General features: G+C 38.2%; 1 protein-coding gene across 3 annotated transcripts in view; it reads left to right on the forward strand.

The window, feature by feature from the left end:
• gtpbp1 (GTP binding protein 1) overlaps positions 1–14,289 on the forward strand; it is a 20,698-nt gene continuing 6,409 nt past the window's right edge. The window contains exons 1-14 of one of the 3 annotated variants that reach the window (XM_030140659.1): positions 1–492; positions 1,674–1,785; positions 2,176–2,356; positions 3,202–3,385; positions 4,821–4,985; positions 5,083–5,206; positions 6,375–6,489; positions 6,584–6,728; positions 7,876–8,058; positions 8,192–8,327; positions 9,232–9,410; positions 9,638–9,799; positions 10,062–10,112; positions 12,875–13,927. In XM_030140659.1, coding sequence (XP_029996519.1) covers positions 298–492; positions 1,674–1,785; positions 2,176–2,356; positions 3,202–3,385; positions 4,821–4,985; positions 5,083–5,206; positions 6,375–6,489; positions 6,584–6,728; positions 7,876–8,058; positions 8,192–8,327; positions 9,232–9,410; positions 9,638–9,799; positions 10,062–10,112; positions 12,875–12,991 — 2,049 coding nt within the window. In that variant the 5' untranslated portion in view covers positions 1–297 and the 3' untranslated portion in view covers positions 12,992–13,927. Of the gene's footprint in view, positions 493–1,673; positions 1,786–2,175; positions 2,357–3,201; positions 3,386–4,820; positions 4,986–5,082; positions 5,207–6,374; positions 6,490–6,583; positions 6,729–7,875; positions 8,059–8,191; positions 8,328–9,231; positions 9,411–9,637; positions 9,800–10,061; positions 10,156–12,874; positions 13,928–14,289 lie in introns of those variants that run through there. The other 2 variants (XM_030140661.1, XM_030140660.1) reach the window with 2 other exon arrangements.

Below are 14,289 nucleotides of genomic sequence, written 5' to 3' on the forward strand. Positions count from 1 at the left end.
GCATAGGAAGCTAGCACACACCTTCCTCATGTTTATTGATGAGGAGGTGGTGGTGATGATAATAATTTTAAAACCTCGAATACACCTTGACAGGACACTAATAAGAAGCACGTTATTGTAAAGTTGACTGAACGAACTTACTGTATTTTGACATAACAGTCTTATCATCGTCGTGGCTAATGTTTGCTAACTAACATTAAGCTAGCAGTGCATTAGCGTATATGTGTGTTAGGTTTCCAGTCGTCATCACAACAACTGGGACAGCTTGAAATTTATCGCTGCAAACCTGGCATAAAAATGGCATCAATAGCAGCAACTCATGAGCCAGGTTTAAATCCAGGCTCCATACCGCTGGCTGATGCTTTAGTCCCCGCTAGTATCTTCGCTCCAGACCGGGGAGGATGCGCGGACGACGCCGGGGACGAGTGCTTCGACGACGGGGACATGCTCAATGGCGAGCTCGAGGACCGAGGGGTTGACTTCACTAGCAAGGTAAAGCTAGGCCCTGAACGGCGAAGGCTCCACATGCTAATGCTAGCTTAGCAACTGCGGGAAAGAATGAATGAATGACACAGGTGCTGTGTTTTTTGCATGTATATAATTTCCAAAACATCGTTTGCTGTTACACACTGAAGGTTCAGAACATTTGAATTATGCAAAAATACTATTCACGCCTGTCTTTGAAGGTATCAAAATGTTGCTTTAGCGGACGAAGTGTGCAGAATTAGCTAAATTGGTTACGTGTCGCGAGCGTTAGCCACCGCAAATGCTAACTATAACAAACATTAACAAAGCCGTGAACGCTGCACCATTTGCATCCTCAGATAATCATAATCGATGAATGCATTATCATTATTGCTTTTGCAATAATATGAATAATAAAACATGACACTGTTATGACATGTTCAACTCCAAAACACACACAGGGTAATGACGGGCAAGGGGGACATGTCTGTGCAAAGTGCTAGCCTGGATAAATAGTGCTAAACACCTGCTGTGAACATGTTGAGCAACTTGGTATAGGTATGTAAAGGGAAAATCCCATGAGTATTTCCAGCTCTTAAGGGGAGTTAAAGTGTAGTAATGATAAATATATAAAAAAGTATGATAGGCAGAGATAATAGTGTTCTGTGTGGAAGAACCAAAGTACACATTACAGTGGTTTTAGATGTCCAATAAACAAATTGCACAGGGTTGCATCAGGGACTGTCTTTATTTTCACCTTTGGCTCCTCCTGTCACTTTCATCTGTAATAACCACCATCTGACAGGTTCTGTGCTAGTTACTCAGGTTATACTTGGATCCACATGACACACATCATATCACATTACACATTTTGTATATTTTTAGTGTTGTATTGTAGAAACATCTTATAATATCATGACACTATCATAACTTTAAAAACATAGCTTCTTTTTTTACCTTGTGAACATTGTTTTGCTTACTGACTGATGTTTTAAGTCATGTTTAACTAATGGTAAAAACCCCATTCAATACATGCATGGTTTACTGTACTGAGCAGTGAGAGCAACCAGTTAACAGGACCAAACTTGTTTTGAACTTGTGACCCTGAGGGGCTTAATGGGAAGAGAGACAGCTGTGTTTGCACTAGGAAGTTTAGAAATTACCAACAACTGTCAAATTTCTCTCTTTACCTCCTTTTTTCCCTATAGCTGGCACTTGTTAGCCCGAACGGGGAACAGTATGACTCTTTACTTCGCCAATTACGTGACAGGATGGAGGAGGGGTGTGGAGAGACCATCTACGTAGTTGGGATGGGCTCAGGTGAGAAATGTGCACAACTTTTATGCTGTGATTACTTTGATGATTTATTTGTTTTTTGTAGTTGCAAAGTACTGTGTCAGTTGTTCATTTATCAGACAGGGGCAGTTGTTTACCTGCTTTACTAGTTTCATGTCATTTCATGTGATGCTTCTGACAAAGGCTAGTTGAAACTAGTAAAGCAGGTAAACAACTGCCCCTGTCTGATAAATGAATTACTTATACCGTTGTATTTGGAAGACAGTATAAACCTTTACCAGGCTGAAAAGTACTGTAGATGTGCTCTATATTATTTCAGACAGTCTGTGCCTGAATTGCAAATAAACCCTGAGTAAGTCTTGTCAATTTTGGTTCTTACCTCATTCTTTCCTCTTTTCTACTTCCCTCTTGTAGATGGTGGTGACTGGGGTCTAGATGAGAAAGATATGGAGGCCTCGGTTGCCACGGTGCGCTCTATGTGTGAGCAAATAGATGCTGATCTCATCCCACTACGAGAGCGCAACGAGTCTGCTGGTCTGGTGCGCGACTATTTGATTCGCCGGCGTGTGGGTGAGCTGGACTTCCTGGAGGTCAGGTAAACACCAAGATTACAACAAGGAGTAAGATTCAAAGATGCAAAGACCTGGAACTAAAATGATGAATCAATTAATTGACTCAAATTGATTAAAAAAATATTCAATTACAATTTTTCCTGAACTGAAGCTTAATTTAATTAATTTTGCTACCACTGAACATTAGTTCCGCTGTTGTGTTTCACATGGACGCTTATGGTGACGCACATGATGCCAGGATTAACACAAACAATATGGAGCATAGCTCAGAAGGGAGGAGGCCAAAAAGGCAGAAAATGTCTATATGCTCACTTTTCTTTTGTTGTAACTATCACTTACTCTTTTAAATGTTAAGCTTTCACACAAACATTAAAAATATTTGGCTTTATTTTATTTTTTTTTAAGTTTTATGTTGGTTACATCTTAAATTGTTAGTTGGACACAAATGTGTTGAAGACTGCAGTGCACATTCTGTTTGCAGATATCATTTGACTTGTTTGTTGTTGTTTGTATATCTAGATATTTTCATATATACTTTCAACTGTTATTGCTGTTGTTATTTCCATATAGATCTTTTTAAAATATCCTTTTACTTTCACATCTTTTGTAGTTGTTTCAACTAATTCTGGAATAAAGGGCAAGTTATTTGTCATTTTCAGATATGCCTTTTTCACATTTACAATTTTTTCACTTATTCAAATAAGAATTTAAGTGAATTGAAGAACATAATCAATAGACTAACCAATTACAAAAAATAGTCAATAGCTGCAGCTCTACAAAGATCTGTGAAGGTTTGTCCTGCTGAGTTTCCTCATGGATTGCACTTTCATTAAATGCGCACAGTGATATTTACTATTCTGTCTTCCAGGGTTGCAGTTGTGGGGAATGTGGATGCTGGGAAGAGTACGTTGCTGGGGGTATTAACACATGGAGAGCTGGACAATGGCAGAGGCTTTGCTCGCCAGAAGCTCTTCAGACACAAACATGAGATGGAGAGCGGCAGGACCAGCAGCGTTGGCAACGATATCCTGGGGTTTGACCAGGAGGGGCAGGTAAAAGGACAGTGAAGGGGACCCATGGTTACCAGGTCTCTAAGTGTTTAGGGTTTTGGTTTTTGTCACCCAGTTAGGTGTTTATTTTGTTATCAGAATGCGATACAGACAGACAAGATAAGTGTTCAGGTCATTAACCCTTAGGAGTCCCTGGACACGTCTTCATGTCTAAATCATATAACTGATTTATGAAGATGTAGCAGCAGATGGAGCCTCGCTGAGTCTTCATTTCAACTAGTGTGGAAAGTTCAGATGTCAAAGCAACCTTGTGAGGTTAATTGTGTTGAAAGTAAAACTAGACTTATGATACACAATAAAATCATCTTTTTCAGTAAAATTGTCATCACATTTGGTGTGCATTCCGTGCAGGAAGAGACGGTAAAAACAAGCCTCTTAGGGAAGTCCTTGCATAAAAAAACAAACAAAAAAAAAACATGTCACCTTGTTTGGTAGAAAAGTGCACTACATCAACCAGTCAGATACCTGTACATGGCACCTGATTGTTTTTAGAAATAATAGTATATAGTTTTCAGAGTTTTAAAAATAGTTATTTGAGCATGTTTGCGGCATCATATTGTGACACCAGATTGTTTTGTAAATAGTTGTATATAGTTTTTCTAGAAAACACTTGAGGCATTGCCTGTATTTTCATGTAAATTGTTGTATATGTTATTTACTGAATTTGCAATTATTTTTTGAAATTTTCAGTTAATTCATAAAAACAGTTCTTTTTACCATGTTTTTGGTAGATAAACAGTAAAGAATCCAACTTTTTTTCCTACTTGGATTTCATTCTTTTTGTGTGATTTTAGGTTCACTATGTTAATACGACATGTTAAATGAAAAAAAAATGTCACACAGGTGAGGTTGTGCTGGAAAAAATTATACCAAACAAGGCAAGGTAAACATTTTTTAATGAGAAATAGAAAGGCAAAATCAAACGTATTCCAAATTGTCCAAAATACACTCTGACTCCTAAGAGCTACAAAGCCCAAAATCCAAAAATGCAAGAATGTAATGTGATGCTTTCTTGAATTTAGTGCTTTGTTGATGTAATGAATTTGAAACTGTAAAAAAATGCTCAAATAAGGATGTTTTGTTATGGAGGCGTAGAATCACATGGGACATCAGGGAAATATAAATCTGCCTTAAAGTGTTATGAGTAAATACCATCATCATCACCCAATATTGTCCTGTATTCACATCAAGAGTGTCACCAAAGGTCTGAATCTACATTGATAATGGTCTATGAGGAATTAAAATTTAACCACAGACCCACTGAAATAATCTGACATGGATGTGTAAAAATGTCACTGTTCTAATGTTTCTGTCAGAATTTAGTATCAAATCTTTCATAAAGAAAAACAAGCTGCCAGTTTGTATGTGTGTATCAGTACAAATGCTGCTTTTATTAACTCTTTCTTTCCATGCGTAGGTGGTGAATAAGCCTGACAGTCACGGAGGAAGCCTGGACTGGACTAAAATATGTGAGAAGTCCTCTAAAGTGATTACCTTCATAGACTTAGCTGGCCATGAGAAATACCTCAAGACCACTGTGTTTGGGATGACTGGACACCTGCCTGACTTCTGCATGCTCATGGTGAGAAGGGAAGGAGGATATTCAGGAGGCAGGAGGTGGTGTTTGTTCAGACAGAGGTTCTTATGGTGGTTTTTTTCTTCTCCCTTGTACTGTCCAGGTGGGCAGTAATGCAGGTATTGTAGGGATGACCAAAGAGCACCTGGGCCTGGCCTTAGCTCTAAACGTGCCTGTGTTTGTGGTGGTGACCAAGATAGACATGTGTCCTGCAAACATCTTGCAAGGTCAGTCTAGTCTCTCTTTTATCTGTGAATACACAGTGTAATACAGGTAATTACTAGAGCTGAAACAATCGACTCAAATGAATTTAAAAAAAAAAAAAAAGATTTGATGACGATGTTCCCGAACCAAAGCTTTGTTTCCATAATTTTGCTGTTGTGTTTCACACGGATGCTTATTATGACGCCAGGATCGTCACAGACAACCTGGAGTGTAACTTGGAAGAGACGAGGACAAAGAGGCAGAAAATGTCTATATCCTGACTTCTTTGGAACTAGAGGTTGACTGATATGGGGTTTTTTAAGGCCGATGCTGATTTGTAAAAATTTGGTCAGCCAGTGGCCGATATCTACAGCAAATTTTTTTTGAGGCCAATATTTAAGGTTGATTTTTTTTTTAAAGCACATTGACTGTAAAGTACAATTGAAACACTCAGATAATTGAGGTTTTTAAGCAGCAATATAAATGAAATTATTAATACACGTACACATAGTACTCTTGTAACATTTCTTGAACTTCAAGTGCTGCCCACACAGGTGCCTAATTAAATATCTTGTAACATTTTTACTACTGATCAAATATCGGCTTTCAAAAAAAAAAAAAAAAAAAAATTAAAAGATTAAGGCTGATATTGAAAAAAATCATTGTCAGCATATTGGCCCAAAATATCGGTCGGCCGATATATCGGTCAGCCTATTATTGGAACCATCACTTACTCTTTAACTTTTAAACTTTCACCTAAACTTTAATGAATGACTGAATGAATGAATGAATGAATTAATATTTTGTATGTTTGTCACATCTTCAGTTGTTTGTAAGTTGTAGATTTTTTTTTTTTTATATATCATTTTTATGTTTATACTTTATGTGGTTGTTGTTTCAGCTGGTTCTGGAATAAAGGATAAGTTGTTTGTCATTTTTAGACATGTCTTTTTCACATTTTTACAATTTTTTTTTCCTTTTCAAATAATCGTTTAATTGAATCGAAGAAAATTATCTATCTGCAGCTCTAGTAATTACTATGTCTGAATGCTTCATGTTTTGAAATGTAGCCTAATACCTGTGTTAACATTCTGTTTAGCTTCACTCGCTAATAAATATGACATTAAAGCACCAATTAACTTGTTATTGGACAGGTGTGTGATTTGTGTGATCTTGTTTTTCTCATATCAGAGACGTTGAAGCTGCTCCAGCGGTTACTGAAGTCCCCTGGCTGTAGGAAGATCCCCGTCCTGGTTCAGAACAAAGACGACGTCATAGTCACAGCCTCAAACTTCAGCTCAGAGAGGTACCGACTGACCCACAGAACCGACTCCAAGAGGCTGAAAATACTTAAGTGTGACCTCATTGTTTGTGCGTGTGTCCTCTCCTTTTCCCTCTAGGATGTGCCCCATCTTTCAGATCTCCAACGTAACTGGCGAGAACATGGACCTGCTCAAAATGTTTCTCAACCTGCTCTCCTCTAGGACCTCCTACCGAGACGACCAGCCTGCAGAGTTTCAGATAGACGACACCTACTCTGTACCGGTACATGCACGAGGCCTCTGACGAATGACAATGTCATGTCAATTTTCAGATGTTGTGTAACACGGTTTATACTTCCTATGTCAAAGTTATTATAGTTCTAGAAGGTTCAAAAATAATAGTTTAATATTAGTCATTCACCTTGGTTTATTGTTTTAGTTTGGTTTTAGTTAGTTTTATAAGGGTATGACAAGAGGGACTGACTAGTTTTAATCCAGGGTTAGCTTAGCTTAGCTTTAGCTGTACTTTTTTTCAGGTATGAGAAAGTTTTGATCTATAACAGCCAAAAAAACAAACTTCCTCCCACACTGTGTAATACCATTTTGACAAGTCATTAACATTTCTTAATCCACAGCAGAGCTAGAGACTTATCACCCAGAGCTAAATCAACATCCACACATTTATAGAAAGGAAAGTTGCAGAAAAAACTTTTTTACATGAACCAGAACAATGGCTTAACGACCACCATGAATTTAATGGCGATGTAAATGGTAAATGATATTAAAACCTTTTAAGAGACTATATGTCACACTTATTATTAAACTCGATTATAGATTAATCAGCACTAATGGGACGTTTTCCTAAGTACTGGTCTTGGCTGAAGTTGGTGCCTCTAGTTGTTTATAAATGATATTACTCTTTTCAGTTAGAAATATTGACAGTGAGGGAAAGTAATATGTGACTAAAAGGATAAAAATCACTCCCATCTAGATTTTTTTTTTAATTAAAATAATTAGTAGTTTGGCTTGTGGTTCAGTTGAAGAAACACAGCTTTTGTAATAAAGTTAAAGTAGTCAGTGTTGGACAAGCATAATGCATTTTCAGTGTCAGAAAGGGATGATATCAGTCAGTTAATCTGCTGGTTCAAACCAACTGGCTATATTGGATGAACACTAGACTGGATGTCCACTCCTGAGGAACAAAAAAAAAAAAAAGGCAACTGTGAAATTTCCCCATGGTGGGATCAATAAAGTCTTATCTTATTAAAATCAATGTCAAGCAAAAATTAACATGAATTTGCCTGCAGGTCTATTTGTTACAGTAGATGCTGAACTGGTTAGTGTCAGTTTTTAATTAGGTTCTAGTGCTAGTATGTGTTTTACTCCCGGTTCTACTAATTCTAATCATCCTCTTCTGTTCCGTGTCTCAGGGCGTAGGAACAGTAGTATCAGGAACTACTTTACGTGGACTCATACGTCTGAATGACACCATGCTACTGGGGCCTGATCCTTTGGGCAGCTTCATCCCTATTGCTGTCAAATCGATACACCGTAAGAGGATGCCTGTGAAGGAAGTTAGAGGAGGCCAGACCGCCTCGTTTGCTCTCAAAAAGGTATATTAGCAGAACGGTGATATGTGCAATATGGTCATTTCAGTTAGTTCATTTACCAAATGCACAAATATTTGTGAAAATTAAAAAAAACTAAACTAAACTAACACATCTGTTCCCTGTGTGACATGTTCAGATTAAGCGTTCGTCCATAAGGAAAGGCATGGTGATGGTGTCCCCACGGTTGAGCCCACAGGCCACTTGGGAGTTTGAGGCAGAGATCCTGGTGTTGCATCATCCCACGACAATATCACCACGATACCAGGCTATGGGTCAGTAACAGGAGCAAAAATTCAGAAATATGGTAAATCACATAATATATGTGTTTCACCAAAGTCTGGGCATGTTTATTGGCAGCAGAATTAACACGACAATATTTCTGGAGTGTTACTTGGTAGATAAGACTTGTAACAGACATTATGTGAAAAAAAAAAGAGAAACTGTAAAAGCACTCAGAGGGCGCAGACCTCTGCCAAGGCAGATCAGTGGGCCCCCGTGGCCCCCCCACCCCACCCCAATCACCACCAAAATTTAATCATTTGCTCCTTGTGCTAATATCAGCATTTCCTGAAATTTTCATCCAAATCCATCCATAACTTTTTGAGTTATCTTGCACACGGACAAACAGACAAGCCAACGCCAGCAAAAACATAACCTCCTTGGCAGAGGTAATTATCTTTGCTGGAAAAACAGGACAGTAATACCGACCTGTGGAGCTCTCACAGACTCTTCACAGTAAATACAGTCACGGAAAAAATTATTAGACCATCAAGTCATCAAAAACAATGGGTAGTACAAACTCCTTGTGTATCATGTGACTAAAACAGACAGAAAAGAAAATATGGAAAGCCTAAAAGCACTGTTTTTGTCAGTACAATGCTTAGGCTATTGATGTAAGAACTAAACTGATTTTGGTTATCAAGAAAACATGAAAAATGGCTAGATATCAGCTCTGAAATTAGTTCTTAAGAGTTTATTGTTGTTGTTATCATTATATTTGTCCAAACAAATCTACCTTTAGTTGTACCAGGCATTAAAATGAACAAGAAATTGAAGAAAACAAGGGTGGTCTAATAAGTTTTTCCGCGAATGTATTTATAGAATTCAGTGACTCACCCTTGCAGTAATAATACGCATCAGCAAATTTACCGTGTTTCTCCTGTTTCTTTGGCTCAGTCCACTGTGGCAGCATACGGCAGACAGCCACTATTCTGTCCATGAATAGAGACTGTTTACGGACCGGGGATAAGGCTTCAGTCCACTTCCGCTTCATCAAAACCCCCGAGTACCTGCATTGTGACCAGAGGCTGGTGTTCAGGGAGGGCCGCACGAAAGCTGTGGGGACTATTACTAAGGTAGGAACCCCTTCTCTACTCTCACAACTGTCAGAGTCAGGGTTACTGGCTTTAAGATTCCAGATTTACAGTCATTTGCATCTGGCATTTAAAAGGCGTTAAAGGACAGCGTACGTGCATCTCCTCATGTTACGTCAGGTTTTGGTGTCGCGTCGAGCCTCTTTTTAGCCACAGATCGGTGACTGCTTTATCGCTGAGGTTCACATGCTATTTCACATTCTTTTCAGCTGTTGCAATCCACCAACAATTTGCCGTCAAATTCCAAACCTCCTCAAATCAAAATGCAATCCACAAAAAAGGCACCGCTCCGAAAAGAAGACGGCACGACAGCAGCCGGAGACGACGTAGCGACGATAGCACAGTCAGCAGGTTCAAACACGACACAACCGGTGAGATTAAAATACTCAACATATACCATTTAGTGTCAGTACGGACTTTCCTGTTTCTTACTTCTTACTGTTTGCTACACCTGCCCAGTTAGCCTCTAACTTCTTAACTGCTGTGTCATCTTCCATTCTGTCTCCATTTTACCTCATCTTCACCCTTTACATCCCACTTTCATTCCATCTTCTTTCATCCTCCAACTTCGTTTGTCTTTACCCCCTCACACTTTCTCCCTCTCCTTTTGCTTGCATTCCTCGCTGGCCTAAGGGAGAGGGGGATGAAGACCCTCAAATAAAGGAGGGCAACAAAGAGAACAAGGTAAAATGGGTTGATTCAAAAGAGTGAAAAGGCAGAGAATGGAGTGGCTGGTGATGTATTCTTGTGTTTTTTTTCCTTTCATTACCAGGGTTTTCCCTTCATTTTCAGAGAACTTGGGTGTAGGGCTGAAAGATATATCGTTATCGTATCGATATCTAGATATGAACATTCAAGATATTAATATTGAAAAAGCAACAATATAAATGATATAGATTTCCCCCTTGCTCGCCCTGCATGTACAGCTCTGGAACTCACAACAAATTTCATTTATTCGTACTTTATGTTAATGTTGATGACTGGCAGTGAGTTCTTATAAATAAAACTGCATTTTCCACATTCTTTTGTATTATGATTAGGGGTGGGCAAGTTAACGCGTTATTACCGTGTTAACGCATTCATTAAATAACGCCGACAATTTTTTTTTTCTCACGTTAACGCCGTTTTATTATCGTTCTGCCTTTCAAGCAAGTCTTAGTTGATTTATACATACGGACTCTTATTTTGAAACTCATGCTTTTATTTTGCCGGTCCGCACACCGGTGCTGTGTGTATGTGCAGCTGAGAGGAGAAAACCGGCGAACTTTACAAGTAATGCTGATGTTTAAGCTAATTTGTTTATGCAAGCAGTCGGAGATGGGTTGCTAATTCTTTATGCAGGCTCATGCTAAGTTTATATAAATTCATTGGTTGTGTTTAAGTATAATATGTCAGCCTTTGAACTAACCTTTACTCATTTACGATGTGAATGTTGTATTAGCAGTCATTTTATCTCGATGCTAACTTGAATGGGAAAATCCATAGACACGCTAACGATTAGCATTTACAGGTTAATTAAAGATTTACAACGTCTTTTTATTCAGCAACAAAGGTTCACATCAGAGATATTTGATACTATTCATTCTTACAACAACTGAACATAAAATACTCACAGGCAAATGTTTTTGGGGCCATACAAACAAGAATGAAAGAAACATGTCTGTTAGTTCTATGTCCGAACTAACTACGGTAACACGGAAGGGACAAAACATACGTTAGTGCAACTTATTCTGACCACTTCAGGGCCCCTTTTGCTTGCTTTGAACAACTGAACATTACATTTTAATGGGCTTATTAGTATTAGTGCTGATTAGTGGGCTTAAGACTCCTGTCAATCACTCACAACTGTAAATACACTGGTGGGGACATAAACGTGTGCAAAAGTAGTGGTTTTTTACATGGACACTTTCATTTTAAATGTCTTCAGATGGTGGGGTTGAGAAGGACACAGTTGTTTGGAAGCACTGACGTGCAATTATTTTTATCACCGGAGTACTTCCAGTCTGGAATATCATTGAAAGGCAATACATGCTGTTGATGCGTCCCCCCCCCCCCCCCCCAACAGCTATGCGATTAATCATGATTAACTGCAGAAAGCCATGCGATTCATCGCGATTAAAAATTTTAATCACTGCCCACCAGTAATTATGATGTTTGTATTTTTCTGAAAAATGCTTGGTTTTCACCGAACCTGTAGTCATTTCGTATTGTATCGTATCGTATCGATATCAAGATATCTGGCATGAATATCGAGATATGAAATTTAGTCCATATCGTTCAGCCCTACTTGGGTGTTGGGAATAGAAATTATTAGAAGGAAGTTATTGTCAGGTTCTTTTCACATTATTCACCATTATTTTTTTCTTACAAAATTTGTGAAAGAAAGCTGTCAACAAATTACTTTTTTTACTGTACGTGTACTCATAGTCGCGGAAAAAATTATTAGACCATCAAAAGTCATCAAAAACAATGGTTAGTACTAACTCCTGTGTGTATCATGTGACTAAAACAGAAAACATAGAATGCCTAAAAGCACTGTTTTTGGCAGTACAATGCCATAGATATTGATGTAAGAACTGAAGTGATTTTGGTTATTATCAAGAAAACATGGAAAATGGCTAGATATCAGCTCTTAAATTAAACCCTTATTAGCTATTTTTGTTGTTATGATATTTGTCCAAACAAATGTACCTTTAGTTGTACCAGGCATTAAAATGAACAATAAACTGAAGAAAACGAGGGTGGTCTAATAATTTTTTTCTGTGGCTGTATTCATATCAGGAGTTTCCCTAAGCTTGTGGAGGACTTAAGATCACAGTTGGGGGTATTAAGGTTCCAATTTAAAAAAAAAAAAAAAAAAAAAGGATATTCAGGGTTCATACAGGTGCTTGAAATTCCTGAAAATGCTTGAATTTCAATGATGTGTTTTCAAGGTCTGAAAAAATGCTTAAATATTAGTTTAAGTGCTTGCAGTTATAACACAAAACTTTGTGTTCTCTTTTAGTTTCTAAATTTTTGCCATTATGAAAAAATAATTTTTAGACGTTTATAGCATAAAACAATGTACATCAGAGTGATAAAAAGTGTATTTAGTAATCCTGCGTACATGTATTTTACCACAGCGATAAGGTGAAAATAACCCTTAAAAGTGCTGAATTTCACCTAGAAATATGTGCATGAACCCTGATACATAATTTAATATTTTGGCCATTGTTATTACCATATCTGTGTGAGTAAATTTGTAGCAGAAATAATCTGCGAGGGACCAACTACATTTGGGGAAAGGTTGCTTAGTAGATCTAATGATGTCCATGTTGACTTCAGTTTCCCAAAATGAATTGGGTGTATCGACTGAGCCTTATTATAAGGAGGGGAAAACCCTGGTTGTGTATAACATAACAGAAATTCCAAGGTTTCTTACCATTTGTTTTTGTGATCTCACATAGCCAAAGTCCGGAGGCGGTGGAAGGAGGAGGGGTGGTCAGAGGCACAAAGGAAAAGGCCAGAATAGCAGTGCCAACACCACAGCAGCCCCCTCCTCATCAGGGATAGGAGGCTGCTGAAGCGCCTCCTTGTCTCTCGCATACCTCCCTCTCTGCTATCACTCCACTAAGTGTCTTCATTCCACAGACCATGAAAGATACCGACGTTTGGCGCAGGACACTCTCCTCAGTCTTACTATTCCTTGCCTTTTTACACAAGGTCCTACAGTTTTTATTTAAAGGGAACAAAAAAAAAAGGATGTGTTCTGGATGCATTTTAATGTCAGCTGCCTTTGCTGTTTAAAATTGTGCGTTTTTTGAGGTTAGCCTCACTCAGGATGATTTTATGATCTCAAATGCATTCATGACTGAATCCAATTTGATCCATGTTTTATTTTCCAACAAATAAATCCTCTGGCTTAAGGTCAGTGGCAGAAAGGGAGGCTAAACCCCAAAATATGGGTCCAGCGATAACATGAGCAGCTATAAATGAAACCCCCATGCATTCCCTATGTATTGATAAACAGTTGGTGTACTATTTATACTGCGTATGTAATATAGATATAGGTCGTGCTCCAATTGGAAAGAAGCTATTGTACAAAATGTATGCAAATCACAAATGAATGTAGCAGTGGGCACGTAGTGATTTTAAATTCTAGATATATGGGAAATATAAGCTGTTCTGTTTTATAATTGTCAGTTATTTATTTGGCCAAAACACAAGACTCAGATTCTTGGACTGTCACACTCACCCACCCACTTAGATTCAGTGGTACGGTACCCATCATTCTCCAGCTGTCAGTCATCCATGTGACATACCTTGTATCTATAGTGATAGTACAGACAAACAGCACATGACTTTCTCACTCCAGCAGCTGTTCATCATCATAAGACTTGCAGTGCTAATCGTTACTCTTGTAACCCATTGCGTTATGGCTTCTTGCTGTTAATGTCATGACATTTAATAAACACACTTTGCCGCTGAAAAAACTGACTTAATAAACAGGCTTTACTGAAGTTTTTCTGTGCATTTTTCTCATTGCGTCATGGTAGTTTACAAAACAGCACAGTCTGTTTGTCATGTGGTCTCCAAGTCACTGTTTCTCTCATTGAGGGAAAAAGGAGAGTGTAGTCAGGTCTGTTCATGCTACAGGACACAGAGAGTGGGAATCGTTAGTTTTCTCAGAAATCACTTACAGACACTAAAAAGCTATGTATTTGAGTTTCACATTTTTAATAATATAATCTAGGCTGCAATAGCTGGGTGCATGAATTAAAGATGACCATTTTCTTAGTATGAGAACATAAATAATGGTTCAATAAAAGTTAAAATTTTAAACCTGTAAGATCTATGTGTCCAGTAGGACTAAAAACTAATG

The sequence above is a fragment of the Sphaeramia orbicularis genome, chromosome 8, assembly GCF_902148855.1.
Source record: "Sphaeramia orbicularis chromosome 8, fSphaOr1.1, whole genome shotgun sequence".
NCBI classification, from domain to species: domain Eukaryota; kingdom Metazoa; phylum Chordata; class Actinopteri; order Kurtiformes; family Apogonidae; genus Sphaeramia; species Sphaeramia orbicularis.